Raw genomic sequence first — 16,561 nt, 5'->3', positions numbered from 1 at the left:
ATGAAACCGTAATTGCCTCTCACGTTGCTTTTGGCAATCAGATATTCAAAAAATGGTTTTGGCTTTGTTTATCATAGCTTTGTCTATCTTTGAGATCGTGTACAATTCGCTGAGGCTGTTCGGTTTAATATTAACGGTAATACTGATGTCACTTTCCTTTTTCAGGGTCACCATCCATCTAGATGACTTGGCACAAGAATGGCTTTAAAATGTATTTGTAATTCTGAATGTCTATGCTTGAGCATGAGATACTCCGTGGTCTGAGGCAATTCTTTGAAGTGCGGGATAATAACGCCTTCAAAAAGCAATCTTGTGGATTTAATCAATCAAAATGTAAATAGTCTGAAAAGCAAATAAAGCTGGAAGCATGATGAAAGTTAGTGAAACAAATTATGTGTTGTTATTGTTGTGATCACAGGACAATCCACAGCCTTAAATTTTGGGTAATGACTGGAGCAAATGATTTACTTGGTGTGCATGACTCCATCCCCTGCCAAGGTAGCAGCCCATTGATGTTGGCAGGTGCTAAATTGAGGTTATTTTGTGCTGATCAAGCTGTGAATGCAGGTATCACATTTGTTTTGTGATTAGTTTAATAACAACATTCTGATATTGTTTGTGGAGGTAATATAGCATCAACCTTACAGAAATTCTACAGATATCCCTAAAATTCCACACAAAGCAGTTTCCAACAGCATATTGTGGAACAGAACTGTAGTTCTGTGTACACATTTATTTTCTTATCTGAATTATGATGTTAACATAGACCTCCTCAGTCAGCATGGGAAATTCTGTTCTACCACCTGAATGAACAGGTTCACTAGCCCTGTTATGTCTTAGAACTCTGGGTCCTGTACGCCTCTGTACTAGACCTGGCCAGTATGGTTCTACACACTCATGGCTTCGACTGAGGTTCAGGGTGTACGTGTGCTGAGTGAACGACATCACATACCACGTGTACCACTGAGTTATACACACTGGTCTGTGCATATTGGTTTTTTTTATTATATCTGAAGTTCATACCATATTAATAATAAGGACAATGACAGCTGTAACAATGTACATAGTACAATCATGTTTATAGCCGTAATCAGGTTAGAGACTGAAATGAGGACAATTTGGGCATAAATTTGAGTAGGAATTAGGACATTTTGGGTATATAATGCATGTTTAATTCAAAGCAAACACTGTTTTGACAAAAGTTATTGAACATTGCAAATAACATAAACTCAGGTATTTGTCTTAAGTTAAAAACCCCCCATAACATCCGACACACTGTGGTTCTTTGTACTCCATCCACATTAAAGGAAATGTTTCGTCACAAATTTAGGATTTACAGCAGAACATGGCAAATACTGCAAGCAACTGCAAATTTATATATTTTGATCTTCTTCTCAGGATCTGCTGCAGTGGTTTTCATTGGTTATAATACTCCAAACTGTAATAAGTGCTGACTTTTGCTTGAGGTATACATTTAAATGGTCTTACCTAATCAGCACCTAAATAATCGTAAGATAATTATGTTAAAGTAGATTATATGCTGGAATTATATGTCATTTATGTGCATATCCAATCAGCCAGTAGTTTCAGTTTGTCAACTGATAATTCTTACCATATGGGGTTTATACTCTTAAAGTAAACAAGACAGCACCCTGGAACATTCTGAAACACAAACAGTCAAGGCTAAAGATGCCTCAGTACAGGGGGCACACAGTACAGTCAGGTCAAGATGGCATTTTTATTTATCATGTCATAAGTGCTTGTTATTAGCTGACATGTAAATGAATAAATTCCGGATACAAATATTTGTATCAAGCACCTTTGAGCTTTGTTTCATCCCAGGATAGTTTGGGTTATATTCAGGGTACTTTACAGCTTCAGGCTATAAGAGTGAAGTCTTCCAAATCAAAAAAGAGAAGAAAGAAAGACACTGCTTTGAAGGTATTGTAAGCTACAGCGATGATTCATTGATTCGGCAATTATTTTCCTGCAGCCCGCCCCTCTGTGTCGGCGAGCATGAATCTGAAAAACAGCAAATTGGCAGAGAGAGAAAGACAGAGAGAGAGAGAGGGATGAGAAGAAAACAAGAAAGTAGCCACCCCCCTCGGACAGAATTCACGGTGAGATGTACAGATACCCCTTATTGCCAGGTTGGTTCACACGTTTTTTGTTTGTGGAATATTGGTGTTATTGTTCAGGACTTCTGTAATTTTATTGTAGGTTAAGTTATTGTTTTTCAGACTCCTCAGCTGCCTTTGCGCGGGGAGAGTTCAGGGGTCGTCAATGACCCCCTTGCTATGGGGCGGAAGTGTGACGCGATTCCACACGGAACCCAGCAGCATGGGAACGGCTTTTGGAAATTTTATAATCGTTTTACAGTGTGTTCTCTTATAAAACCAAAATCAGTAACAAGTAACAAGTAACAGTTTAATAAAAAACAAAAACAACAGTAGCCATGGAAATGTATTTTCTTGCTGGGAAAAGAAAAAAAATTCCAGCATTTAAGTTTGTCGTGGAGCTGTTTGTATTTTTTATGTTCTGTTCATCTGTTTATTTGCTGTTAAAAATGCATTTTTTTGTATAAGAACTCAGGTTCAGTTTGTCTGTATTTCTTCGTTACTGCTGCGCCATGCATTCGTTGCTATGCCGTAGTCAGTGAGGGAGGCCATTTTGGCAGTGGTCCGTACAGTGGGCCTCCAGTTTCATACAGTGGTGACCCTCATCACCACCTCACGGTTCGCCGTGGCGCTGATGCGGTGATCGTTCGGCCGCAGCTGACTCAGAATGTGCAGGAGGGTGTAGCCACAGTGGTGGTTCAGAATAGTCCTGACACGCTGGCCCCGCCTCCCTCCCCTGACACCATTGGCTGAGCCATGTGGGTTGTTCCGAGAGGCACGCCCCCCTCCCTTGCCCGCCGAGTTCATTGGGTCCTCCAGGTCCTTGGCCTTTTCGTAATTCAGTACCTTCCATTGCTGGTTTACAGCCTGCCACCGCTTGAATATTCGGTACACAGAAGAGCCCTCGTGGACGATAAGGCCTGGAAAAGATGCATTTGGTAGACAATAATGAGAACAAGTATACTGAAAACAAACAAGGGCCACCATAACCTAAATATCTTTTCAAGACAAAAGCCGACACGCTCAAACAGTTCTTGTTTTCTTCGCCTAAACTGAATAGGCATTTCTGAACGATCGCACCTGAGTGCAAAACAAAAGCAGGTTAGTAAGGGTAGGGTTCAGCACAGGCACAGGAAACGCGCTCACCGATGCACACTATGTCCATGAAGCCGTACATGCCGTAGCAGATCTGGAAGAGCAGGTCCTGGCGCTGCCACTTGGCCGAGGGGCTCAACGAGGACCAGATGAGCCAGGAGATGCTGGCAATTAGGAAGAGGGAGCCCAGGATGATGGCTGCGATCTGCACCTTCTCGATCACCGTGAGGGAGATGGCCTGCCACTGGAAAGGGAGGGGGGTGATGGATTGTGACAGGTTAGTGAGTCAGACCATGCTATAATTCAATGTGTGTTATGCTCATGTGTCTGACTCGTGAATGGTTAAATATCAATGGAAGGAACTCGGATATGTGTGAAATATCTTAATATCGCTATTAGCTATAAACACATATATTTCCTAGCATTACAAGAAGATACATTTGTCTTTGAGACATTAAGAAATCAAATAAAAATTGCCAATCTGTGCCCTGTGTCATAGTGCTTGTATGCTTGTGAGTGTGCGTGTGTACGTGTGTGCGTGTGTGCAGCGTCCTGAAGAGCTGGCAGAGTGTGTTACCTGTAGTGGGTTCTTGGTGCTGATGGCCAGCACCTGATACTTGAAGTAGCACAGCTCGCAGCTCCAGGAGCCGCGTTCGCTGATCCAGCGGATAAGGCAGGGCTGGTGGGTGCAGCGCACTGAGCCGTCACAGCGGCAAGGGCTCAATAGCTCCCCCTGCAGGAGAGAGAAGGTAATTGCTACATGCATAGAAAATAAGGAGAGCCGCACAATAACACCTGACAAAGCAAACGCATGTAGCTTAGTCTCCAGAAATCTGTCACTATGGCATTCCCTGTCATCAGTAATCCTTTGCCCACCAAATCTGTCCTTTTAAAACGCTTATTCTTTTTTTCTTCAATCGGCCAGAAAATTCAGCTAGATCTCATGTTTTACATGTGTTCTCACAGAACAATTTCACTGGAATTTCACAAATTTGACGTGATCCCTTGAGTGCTGGAAGTTCATCATGGCCCTTTACTCGGCCCTGCCTTTTTAATCGCTGGCTTGTTGTTGCTGAGTGACGCCTCCTGTCGCCATGGCGCCTGCTCACGCTGCTGTGCTGCTGACACTCAGCAATAAGTCTGCTCTGCCAGCATATTCACATGCACACTTACACAAGTTCTATGTGATTAATGTTTTTCTGAAGGAACCATTAATCGCCCTTAAATTGTGCCTTTGTAAAATGGCCAGATTTAGTGTTAGCGGTGATGGGTTTAACGTCCATGCTTCTGAGATCAGAAACTGGAGTTTTCCCCATGATTCATTCACATATAATTGAAATGTCATACATGTTATGAACTCAGCCGTGCTATGGCTGACTCCCTCATTTAGAGATGCTGAAAGGCCTGTTTCTGCTTTTATTGTGCTATGTCTCCACCGCTTTTCTCAGTGGTTTGTCTGGGGAGTTTCAATACGATTGGCACCAACTTTCTGAATCTGAGCAAGGCTTATATTTTACATTTTATTCATTGAGCAAATGGTCTTAGCTGAAGCAGTGCGCTTAGTCACTTGCAGAAATGTCATACGTTGACTGCAACTATTGACAAAAGACCACTGACACTAACCACATGAACCAATATCTTCTTAATATAACTTTTACCTAAACTGAACATATAAAATGATACTGCATACCTACACTGAGAGGCAGAACGGCCTTTAACGCTCCAGGTTTATGCTAAGCTTGGTCTGTGTTTGCATTCTGCTGAATGGCTTGTTCTGTGACACAATTTGGATGCAAATGCACACTCTCTTTCCTTAGCTGGAGCCAAATTCTGATCATAATTGTTTCATTTTATAAACATTTTCTAAAATCTCATCGTTAAATGTATTTCTTTTGTCAGAGCTGTGCATATTTTTTTCTTGCCACTCAAGCTGTTGTTTCAGCTGTGTAAACACATCCCTTTGGCCAGCATTAGGAAGCCAAATGGGTAGGAATGACAATGGAACAGAGGAATAGGTGGTATACCAAGGTATTCTGGATATACTATGGTATTTTGAAATCTTGCCCACAACATTAACTGAGCCAATGTGATGGAGGTTTCCCCATGATAAAATCTGCCATAGGAATTTTATTTTTCAAAATACCGTATATTGTGGTATAATGTCTCAATTTCATTTCATTATCGGCCACCACAGCCCAATCAATTTAATCTCCATCATCATTTGTGCAGACTGTAATAATTTACATCAGTTCCACAGATTGTAAGGTTCCATCACATGCTACAGGAAGCTAAAGGTACGTGGCTTCAAACTACAACTTGTCAAGATGTCAGCCATGTGGAAATTCTTTAAACTGGAAGCACAAAGTAGCCCAACAACTACCTGCAATGTTTGCAAGACAGTGTCATTTAATGTAACAAATCTAATTAGGGACTTGCAGAGACATCATAATGAAGAATACTGCGAAATCACAAGGCTTACTTAGTTGAAGAAGGTACCAACACCTACTGTATGCATATGTATATTTAAATATTTATTAAAAGATCAGATTGGGACTCGAAATAGGCAGATATAAATATTGAATGGATCAGATTGAGGTACTAAAAAAGTGGATCAGGACATCCCTACTGGAAGGTACAACAGTATGAAAAATCAGATAACACCCAAGCCTAGAATAACATTGGAAAAGCAGGGGGTGACAGCTGACAATCACAGTATAAGAGGCATTTATCCTCTATCAGTAACTCTATCAGTATTCCCATCAGTGTGTAAAGCACAATTGGGACACTCACTGGGAGTGAGCAGACACAGACCCCACTGCAGGGCCAGCTGTGCGGGGCACTGCAGTGCAGATGTGCGCACAGCTGTGCAAGCTGAGAGGTACAGAAAGTGACGCGACTGGACGAAGGCGGCGAAAGGACACCGGGAGACAGGAACGGGGGTGCAGAACAGGGGCAGTAGGAGATGGTCACGGAACGGCAGCTCCACCTACATTCAGGTCCAGCTACTGCTGTCAGCTATCAGCACTAACATCTGCTCCAAATCTGCTTCTGTTCCCTCAGACAAACACACACAAACATGCTGTAGTATATATATAGAAACTCTCTCTCCGGCTCTCATTGTGAAGTGTTTCCTGCCTCCCATCATTCATGAAATAAAGTCTGTGTCGCGAGCAGACACTACGTGAAGCTGTCTCCGCCATCCAGCCGTGGCGCGGCCTGTTGGGCGTTGCCCTCGGCGCGTGGGAGGGCTGGCTGGCTCGGAGGCTCAGGGCGCATTGCTGCCGCCTCGTCTCGCCACCGCTGTGGGATCTCCATCCATATGTGGTCCACATGTTCTCCCTCTGCCTGAAGACACGCTGTTTGTGGGAACCGGGGTCAGGATTGTGCCGCATGCTTCCTGCTGTAAATTACCATCACCCTAAGTAGACCAAATACCCATCCTCAAATATACTGATGGATTTTGATAAATGCTAAATATATGGTTCCTATTCTACGATATCAATGTTTGTTTTGTTAGATGCTTTTATCCAAACCAATCTACCTTTTTAAGGTAACAGGGTCAGGCGGTACCTGAAGTCATTAGGCTTTAATGGCCTTGATCAAAGGCCCAACAGTGACATCAGTCTATTGACTGGCAACATTTCGATCACAGGCATAAGCGTCCAAACCTCGTGAGCCACGCACTCCCCCGTTCTGCTTTCAAATCTAAATCACATTTAAAAATGCCAAAAAAATGACAGTTTGCATGAAAACAAGAATGTATAAACATTGATACAAGGAAAAGGGGAACTAAAATCATCAAGATAAACATTAACAAATCACCAGGTTCTGCATTTAAGATTTATTTTCCACTACACGTGTTCCCTGTAGGGAATCGTTTATAGGGGGTCAATTTTTAATAGGATAAATGTTTATACTAGACTTTTATTGCATTTCAGGGGTGGAAAAATCTACATAAGTATTACAGTTTTACAGTCTCATTTACAGCTTGAGGGTGTTTAAAATGGGGACACATTTGACTCCTTGTCCATATTTCTTACTGCGTTTTATTTGCCCTGTATGGTGCGAACAGTGTGACTACTGCTACTGCAAGGCTTTGCTGAGAAGATTTTGCACACACCACGCGATGCATAGAAGTGAGAAATCATGCCCATTTTTGGCTAGATTTATGGTAAATGCACTGACTCCTGCTCCTTTCTCATTTGCAGTCTTTAATAAACGCCTTAAGTGACAGCTTGTCGTGTCCCTAGTAGGCTAACCCTAACCCCATTCTTCATCGGAGGTGCTGCAGGGGTGTGTCTATGCATTTCTTGTGCTGGAGATGCACACGTGTCTGCATGCGAGAGCCGGGAGGGGGGTGGCGTGGGGTGGGGCTTCTGGAGGTGACTCACGTAACACGGCCATTACGAGTTCACCGCTGCCGCACTACACTGGGGTGACATCTAGTGCCACGCACACGCACACGTCAGAGATGTGAAGACTACAGCGTTACTGTGATGGACTAACCTTATCTTCTTCTAAAAATAGATTTCCGTCTGTGTGGAAATGTGGGGAAATTGTGTGTTTCTGTTCATCGGATTTACTTTGTAGGCATGGCAAACAATGTCGAAAAATTAATTCTGTGCAGCTCTATCAACTACATTTGAACCAGCCAATTGTTAATTGTTTTAGTTTTATTTTGGAATGAAGCTAACTAGCTAATTATATGGGGGGCTAATTTGTGTACAATTAAGTGGTGCTAGTTAGCAGTCATGGGCCTTTTAAAAAATATTTATTGTACGTAAAAAAGGAAGGCCACATTTTTTGCCCCATGTCCTGTTTCTTTCACAGGTGTGAGAGTACAGTCAGCCCACTCAGATCTGTCCCTACACTGCTACTCTCCTCTGAACATGGACAATTCTGTGTGCTCCTGTTTCTCCCCGCGGTTTCAGTGATTCTTCATAAGGAATTATTTATTAACGTGGAATTTATTGCAAAATCTACCCCAGAACTGTATCCGCCTGCCTCGGCTACCAAGATCACGGCGACAGCAAGATAAAAATGAGAACAGTGGCGACTGTGAGGTTTATCTCCTTATCTCCGATAGCTACTCATTCTTCCACAGAATGGGTGTGACCTTTACGGCTTTGCAGCTGTCCAAATACGGCACAGGTGTCGGCAGAAGGGGATCGTGGGAACTAGCAGGTAGAAGAGAGGTGAGCATTCCCCTGTCCTGCTGATTTGCAAGCTCAGACAATGCATGTGACTGTGACGCTGTTACCTGCAACGATTCTGTCAGCCGAACGCCGACAGCATGGCTGCGACACTCCCGATAACAGCTGTACGGGGGCAGCGGTGCAGGGGAGACCTGAGCACCGTGCTGACAGCCTCAAGTCAGGGACAATAGAGGGCCAATGAAAAAGATACAGGTAAGCAGGACAGAGGCAGGGAGCCGTGGCAGTCAGAGCAAAGAGGCCGAAACGCCTACATCACTGCCAGATGCACAGGCTGGCCCAGCAGGAGAAGCCCACAGCCTCACCCAGTCAAGAAGCGCTGTCAGGACAGCTGCCAATAGACAGCAACCCAACATATGTGACGTGTCACTATCAGGGACAAATGTGTCATCTGTCCTGACAAGGTGGCTAATTGTGTTTGTTCTGCTTCATTGGACAAATAGCGGAAAAGTGAAGCTGTCGCCTGCTAACCGGCGCTTACCTACAAACGATTAAAAAATTCTGTCTATTCTATGCAGCACCCCCACCCCCCCCACCCCCCCACCCCAACATAACAGAGACTTGAAGAGATTATCATAGACTGACATCAGAAAAAATTAATTAGTTGAATTATTGAATTTGGTGGTAATCAGCCTGAGCTAAGTGTCTAATGCCTAGGATGAGTTCATCATTAGGTCAGGGAATACTGTATTGGATACTGTATTGGATACTGTATTGGATACTGTATTGGATACTGTATTGGATACTGTATTGGATACTACATTGTCATCTGTTTCTGTATCTGAATATTGTTTTTTTCAGATCACAATATAAAACACTAAAGCTTAATTCTCTTTTTTTAACTTTAAGTACAGTACAGTATATATTTTTCATTCTGCTGGGAATGCATGAATACTTTATTATTTTTGCTAGAATAAAGACTTTTTTTGCAAATATAACTATGACTAAGTACAAAACTGTCAGCATCTATGGAAAAGTTTTTCTATCACTGCACTTGACTGTGATTAATGCCACTGTCTGTGAATACGCTTCACAAAACCATGAGAGCTGTGAACTAAACCATTTGTGTCTATGTGGTGTCTCATTTAACCACAGGCCAAGAAAAGGTTTGCTTATAATTTCACCCATTACAGATTTGCATGTTATTCTGGTAAGACTTTGGTAAGATTCTTTTCTCCAAACTATTTTTGTAGCGCTAACTGGAGAACGAGCTGTCTGCTAGCTGTGAATCGCTGGTTGAAGCAAATGCTTGTCTTACACACAAGTTAAACACAGTTTGCATGTCAAACGCAAATTTGACATGCACCTGAATGGCATGATCTTACAATACAGAGGTAAGAGAGATCTGCACTAGATTCTGAGGTGTGTATTCCAAATGGTATAAGCCAAACTCACGGGTTTTTCCATAGTACATTGATAAAATGACCTGTCATTACTGTGCCTGTCTTGTTATCATATACTCTAAGCTTATGGTGCAATGTTTATGTCTTAAAAATTCAGAATAATCTCATTTAGATCTGAAGTGAGCAGTTTGCAATTTGCTTAGAGGTGTGACATAAATAAGCAATTGTCACCATATTCTGTTAGTCTGTTAAATTTTAGTACACATTTGCTATTTTTGATCAGTGTAGCACAGGGGATTATAGTGTCTTATAACTATGTAACACCGTCTGAACGTCATTTAAAAATTTACATTTGAAAAACACGCCTTCTTCTCACGTTAAATGTTATTTATCCTTAATTATCTATTTTAATTTAAATGTAAGTAGTTTACTTGTAAAATTAAAGCGCGCGTAGGTTCGCCTTTGGAAAAAGGAAATGTTACTGAACTGGATTTTTTATTGCTCTGGGAAATGGCAACCCGACGACAATAAGAGCAATAACAAAAAAAACTGCAAACCCGAAGTCGAACAGGCGTGACCTTAAAAAGCGTTAAACATCACTCATATGAAATTGTTCCCGTTGTTCACTGGTTTTTTCGTCACTTTCTTCTCAGCCTCCTGGTTTCCCCTGAAGTGTCTCTTTGTCTGATACCCTCCCCCCCCCCCCCCCCCTTTCATCCCTCTCCATCTCCCCGGTTCTTGTACATTCTCTCTCTCCCTGCATTAACTTGCTCAGGGTAATGTGTCATTCACTTGGACCACACAGGCGGAAACACACACACACACACACACACACACACATGCACACACACACACACACACATGCACACATGCAATAATCACTCCATTCCTGCTACTCTCACATGGTGACAGAAAAGGTCATCACTGGCTGTGTGTTCAGACAGAGTTTATAAACACCTTGGAAGAAAAAAGCATCAATTAACTCCAGCCCAAGGTTATCTGACCAAGCAATGCAGGAAAGGTCTGTCCATATACCATCGTTTGAGAACTTGGCTGGGAGCCAAATGGCAGTCTGTTCTTCTGCCCAAACACTACTTATGCAGATGATGGTGGCCGAATTCCCACGCTGTGTCCTACGTTTCACAGCAATGTGTGCAAGTATCATCAGTAATACTGCCAACTCCCAGGTGTAAATATACGTATATACCTGCACCAAGTTCAGTCATTCACTTCAGCCATTGATGAAGCCAAATGTGTTTATCTGAGAGGTTTGGGTTAAACTCGAGGACCCTACAGCGGACCCCCTCCTGGGATAAGAAACCAGCAAACATTATTTAAGGTATCTCACTACCTTTTTCATAGCAGGAGAGCAGACTGTAACTTGAGCAGAAAACTTCTGCATTGACAGAAGTGTGTAGGACAGACCTACACCATGCTACTCCCAGCCAGCACCTATGTGCATAACTGCATGTGGTGTAGAAGCCACTGGGATTAAGCACCTTGTGGAAAACCTCTGCAGAGTCCCTCATACCATAAGCCACAGAAAGAGTTAAATTAGCGATGACCTCAGGAGCCCAAATTTAGAGGCGACCTGGATGGAGTCACCAGACACAACACCTGAATCCCACAGCCGAGGCTGGTCGGACGTGCAGTAATTATTGCTTATGCTTCACATATTGGTTAAACACATTTCAGAGAAGAGAGTGCAAAGAGCAAAGCAGAACCTTCCGCAGCACACTGCCAGACCTGTGTCACATGAACATCACCCTTTGCTACCAGTCTAGTAATATATGCATGATAACCTACTCATTTAGACTAATAAGTAACGGCTCCTCTGCAAAGCTAAAACAAGTAGGAAAAAATCCCAGGCATATTATTTTTAATCCATTTCATGTCCTTCTATTGTGTGTCCCAAACCTTAGTACACTCAGCTTGACATGTTAATTCCTTTTCCTAAACGATCAAGGGCAATGGGCTATAGAATTAATAAACAAATAGAGTTGGCAGCAAGAGACACAGTTGCATCCATTGGAAAAGGCAGTGAATTCAATTATGCTTGCAATGTACTATTTGCCTCACATCTATGTCACTTTGGACAATAGCATCTGCTAAATGAATTAATGGTAAAAGTAAATGTAAAATTTAAAAAGCCGCGCAGACATAAAGTCTGCAGGGTGTTTCAGTGAACAAGACATCGAAAAAGGTTCTTTTTCAACCACTACAAATTTGCATTTCATTTGGAATGATTTTTCATCAAAATATTTTTGTAGCTGTAATGAGAAACCAGTTATTGGTTAACTAGTACAGAATGATTCTTTTCCCCCCACAAATTCACCTCTTCGGCTGAAAAGTGAAGTGTTACAGATGTGATCTTGCAGGCCTGCATGTCAAAAGCAAATTTAGCTCATAAATCAAAACCAAACGATAAATATAGCACCAAAACAGTTCTGAACGGCTATTGTGCTGCTATGCTTCCAAATGTATCTAAAGCAGAGTATATATGGACTGCATGTGACTGAAGCAGGAATACTGTTATCACATGCGCAGAGAATTAACAGTAAATACTGTGATTTGATTGGTGAAAAATTATGCTATAAAGGAAGACTGTGACCCTGTCCCTGGTCTATGACATCACATACCGTGGTATACATCGAAAGATCTTCGTCAGCCTTTGGATGACGCTGTAGACCAGACACCTTAACTTAAATTTCAATACATTTTGTTGACATTCATGTTACCATATAAGCGCTGAAGTGACGACAACGACAACAACAATAATGATATTAATAACATCATCAATAATAATAATAACTGCAGTCATCATAATCGGACTCATATTGCGGTAAATAGCTGTGCCAGTGGATGTATCTGTACTGCATCGCTCACAGATTGCTAAGTGCCTAAAATACCCAGGAACATGTTTTACAACTGCTCACATTTTACTAATACTCTTAGTATTTTCTTCGATCAGGCCAGACTCATCACTCATAGCGTAGCCAGTTTATGATGAGCATCTCAAGATGGCTGGTTGGTCAGAATGAAGTTTGCTTTGAAATCGGCCTTCCGTTGCAGATGGTTTGAGATTTGGGGCTGAAAATGTTGACGTGACTGGTGCCTTGGCCAGCTGGGAGCTACGTTCTGGCCAGGACCTTAGCGGCTCGGGGGAAACCCCTCATCCCTTCTGAAACATTTCCAAGGAAGCATCTTCTGTGGTAAATGGATTTATTTATCTGTCCTTCTTGGAAAAAGGCCAAGAGTTTATACTCTAAAGCAAAACCAATTCAAGCCACCTTGCATCTCCCAAAAGGGCAGTTGTCCTGCCATTTGGGAGGCAGGTAAATTCTCATCAGAGCTGTCATGAATGTAATGGAATTAAAGTAAAAGTGCATATTACTTCAGGCGTGGATGCGCAAAACAGGCACCCTTCCTGGCTTAGGAGGTGCCTAGCTACTTTGCCTGGGGCCCAGTATCTAAAAGCGATTAAAAACAATGGTTGTAACCCGTCTAAATACTTATTAAACGTGAACGCGCCCCGGCAGTACGTCCAGATAAATTGTTACACACGAACTCCATCAGTCTTAGTTAAATAGTAGGCCCAGTGGCTGGCTTATAATAGCACAAACAGCGTACATGCCAGACGGTGCTCAGATAGGCTGCTGGGGTTCTCCAGAGTATTGTTGCGTGTACGCAAAAATATCATATTAGACATAGTAACTGATCATGTAAATGAGGGCAACATAAATAAGCGCAAGAGCCTAAGTCGCGCAAAACGGGCGTGAGAAGCAGCGTGAAAAGGCGGAGGAGCGAATTTACCTGCTCCGGTCCCTGGAAGCAGATCCGACACTGCGGTGAGCGTATCCCGCTCTCCATGCTGCTGGTGAGCGACACGGCGTCCAGGCCGCCCTGCAGTCTGGCCTCCTTCTCCTCGAAGGCCAGGCTACGTGGTCGAGGATCCGTCCCATAGTACTCTTCCTCGTCGTCCCGGGAGGAACAGTCGAAAGGCGGCCACCCGCAACCGCCCATGCCGAGTCCCCGCATGCTGCTTCGCCTGTCTGCGTCTGCGTCTGGATCGGCCCGTCTCGAACCGGATCGCATCAAAACCAATACTTTGAGTTCGTTAAAAAACATGCGGATCCGATACTTAAACATCATTTACTACATATGCAAATGTGGCTGTAAGATGAGAAAAAAATGATCAGTATAAGTGCAAAAAGTGATTCATTCCGGATGCACGTTTTGCAAGCCAGGTGTGGCTTATAATAATAATAATAACGATTATTTGTAGTTGAAATGATGGAAATAAAATGCTGTGATATTATTAATTATATTATTACAATTACCGTCCAGCTAGAGGGCATGGGACTATCAAGATAAAATGTCAAAGTAAGAAAAAAACATGACTGCCGAGCAAATACTCGAATAAATACTCAAAAATAAACATTCAATAAATATCAAAAAACATTTCAATAATATTAAATAGAAGAAAACACATTTGGTCGCGGTGATTACCACCCTGGTGACTGTATGTTTTCTTTAACCGATGCGGAATAAAGGGTTGCTTTCGTGAACGGGCCGAAGCTCTCTGGTACCGTTAATAGGCTGCCGAAACAATAAAGGCAATATGTATATTGGAGCGACAAACAAAACCGGACCGCAAAAAATACCGGAACGTTTCACTGGCAATTGCATATGGTTTCGGAGGACATTAGATTTGGAGATGTGTCGTCCTGGGACTACAAGGGAAAATCGGAATCCTATCGAGCGGACGGCGATAGAGGGAGAGGGATCACATGAAATGACATTTAAAAATCAGAAGATATTACAAAATCAGAAACTCCCCTCCATGTGTATGTCTCGTCCGTTGATATAATCCAGAATTATAAAGAGGAAAAGGTCGTTTCAAATCAGTTGTTATTCAAAATCGTCTCTCTTTTTGTCCCTCAATGCCATCCCAGCTATCAGATCATTTTGTTTTTTTTTCGTTTCTTTACTGTATGTTTTCTGGTTGATGCCTCAAAAATATGTCCCTCTCCGTCCCCCCTCCGAACACCGCCGAAATCCGTTTTACAATCCAACGTGTTCGCATTTTACATCAAATCTTAAAATGCTGCCAAAATATGCATGAAAACACACATCCGTCTTCCATCGAGCATCCATGCTGATCTTTCCGTCTGCAACGATTCCTGCAGACCATGTACCGGGAATGGAGAAAAAAAGGATGCAGCGATTTCCCCGTTCAGATAGACATGATGAAACACAGATTTGATGTACAAAAAAAAAAACGTCAATCGGTCCAATGAAAATAATAAAAAACGATTTTAGAATAGCTCTGGAGGAAATATTAGTGCGAAAGCAGATCCCTCGTCGACAGGGACGCCGAGGACCACAATAAATGCTCCTTCTTCAGTAGCGGCATTTTAATAATAAAAATGAAATATGTTTACCAGTGATGTTGTCCGCCTTTCGCTTTCACGGTCGTAATGTTTTTTTTCACGGTGAGAATAAAATCGGCCGATTTGCTGCGTATTGGCAGGCGCCGCTGTCCAAGGTGCTGATCTCTACGTGACGCGGGGCCACGTGTTAGACAGCCTAACCCGGGAAATCTGAAGCAAACCTTGGTGTCACCTGGACGGGCCAAAATGGTCAGGTGTCCTGCAGCGCTTACGGGAGCGGCAATCAAGTCACAAACGTGGAACGGCACTCTACGTTTTAAATTATACTTTTACAGTAAGTGCAACATATAGAATTTTGTATAGTCTTAATGATTTCACATCTCAATATGCTTTGTGTACACGCAGGGACGTAGAAAGAAGGAGGCGGGGGGCATGTACCCCCAAAATTTAATTTGGATTCATTCATCGCCCCCAATTAATAGAACTTTGTATTTAAATGATCAAGTTTTGTCCCCCCCCCCCCCCCATATCAAACTCTGTCCTCTACACTGGCATCGTATACATGCAAGTCATATGTTGCTTAGATATTATGTTACTAACTACAACAAAATGTCAAAAGCATGTCTGGCTACCCTACGATTTGGTACCATTGTTCTAAACGTGTTAATATGCAATAAATAGCTGATAATCGACATTCCATAAATACACAATCTTTGAAGGTCGACGTGTGGCAGCATTTTAAATACAAGTACAATATGAACTGTATGATGTGTCTGCCGTCATTGCTTATTCGTATATTTCTGGTCAGCAGAACTGACTACATTGCTGGAAATCTCGTTTGCCTGAAAATCACAGTCGATCTGTTTGAGTACAGAAAACACTGCGTGTCTCTGAGGGACACATCCAATGGTTTTAAACCGCTATTCACTTGGTGTTGCCTGCACACCTGTAAATACCTGCCCCCCCCCCCCAAATAAATGATAAAAATCCATGATTAAGTTCTGTAAATATACTTAGCATGTGTCCACCTGCTAGCTCAGTGCTTTTAGTCAGAGCCGTATTGGTCTTGAGTCCATTGAGAGAAGTACAGGTTGCAACATAGGCTGGATGGGATATCATCTCTTTGTAGGGGAATCTAAATGCTTACATGCTACATTCATCTCAGAGCAGTTGAGTCACCTTGATAGCATGTCTTTGAACTGTGGATGGAAACTGATATCCCTCATTGCTATACATGACCTTGTCAATTGCAAATTTCGAACCTGAAACTCCAGAGGCATGAAACAGCGTTATGATGGCATAAGGTACAGTGCCATCCCTGCCTGGCCACCTGGTCTCTACAAAACAAAACAAGCTCTTAAAAATGGAATGGATTTGTTGCGCCTGAGTATCTCTAGTCC

The 16,561-nt window shown here is 42.6% G+C and overlaps 1 protein-coding gene across 1 annotated transcript; it reads right to left on the bottom strand.

Annotated features, from left to right (window-relative positions):
* Positions 1-983: 983 nt before the first annotated feature.
* On the bottom strand, positions 984-15,344 carry marchf9 (E3 ubiquitin-protein ligase MARCHF9). The gene is made up of 4 exons (XM_023831404.2): positions 13,582-15,344; positions 3,790-3,945; positions 3,264-3,456; positions 984-3,037 (listed from the first exon to the last, which is right to left on the bottom strand). Exons 1-4 carry the CDS (start codon positions 13,918-13,920, stop codon positions 2,703-2,705), a joined length of 1,023 nt encoding a protein of 340 aa, XP_023687172.1. The 5' UTR covers positions 13,921-15,344; the 3' UTR covers positions 984-2,702.
* Positions 15,345-16,561: the final 1,217 nt, after the last annotated feature.

Source organism: Paramormyrops kingsleyae, chromosome 8 (assembly GCF_048594095.1).
Source record: "Paramormyrops kingsleyae isolate MSU_618 chromosome 8, PKINGS_0.4, whole genome shotgun sequence".
In the NCBI taxonomy this organism is placed as follows: Eukaryota; Metazoa; Chordata; class Actinopteri; order Osteoglossiformes; family Mormyridae; genus Paramormyrops; species Paramormyrops kingsleyae.
The sequence above is the reverse complement of the archived record's forward strand: the minus strand, read 5'-3'. Positions and strand labels throughout refer to the sequence as shown.

Excerpts from the sequence above, each read along its gene's own strand:
- marchf9 (XM_023831404.2), bottom strand. The coding sequence starts at position 13,920 with ATGATGTTTAAGTATCGGATCCGCATGTTTTTTAACGAACTCAAAGTA. Across the intron at positions 3,946-13,581 it reads GCTTCCAGGGACCGGAGCAG|GGGGAGCTATTGAGCCCTTG; the intron begins GTAAATTCGCTC and ends TCTCTCCTGCAG. Across the intron at positions 3,038-3,263 it reads CATGGACATAGTGTGCATCG|GCCTTATCGTCCACGAGGGC; the intron begins GTGAGCGCGTTT and ends CATCTTTTCCAG.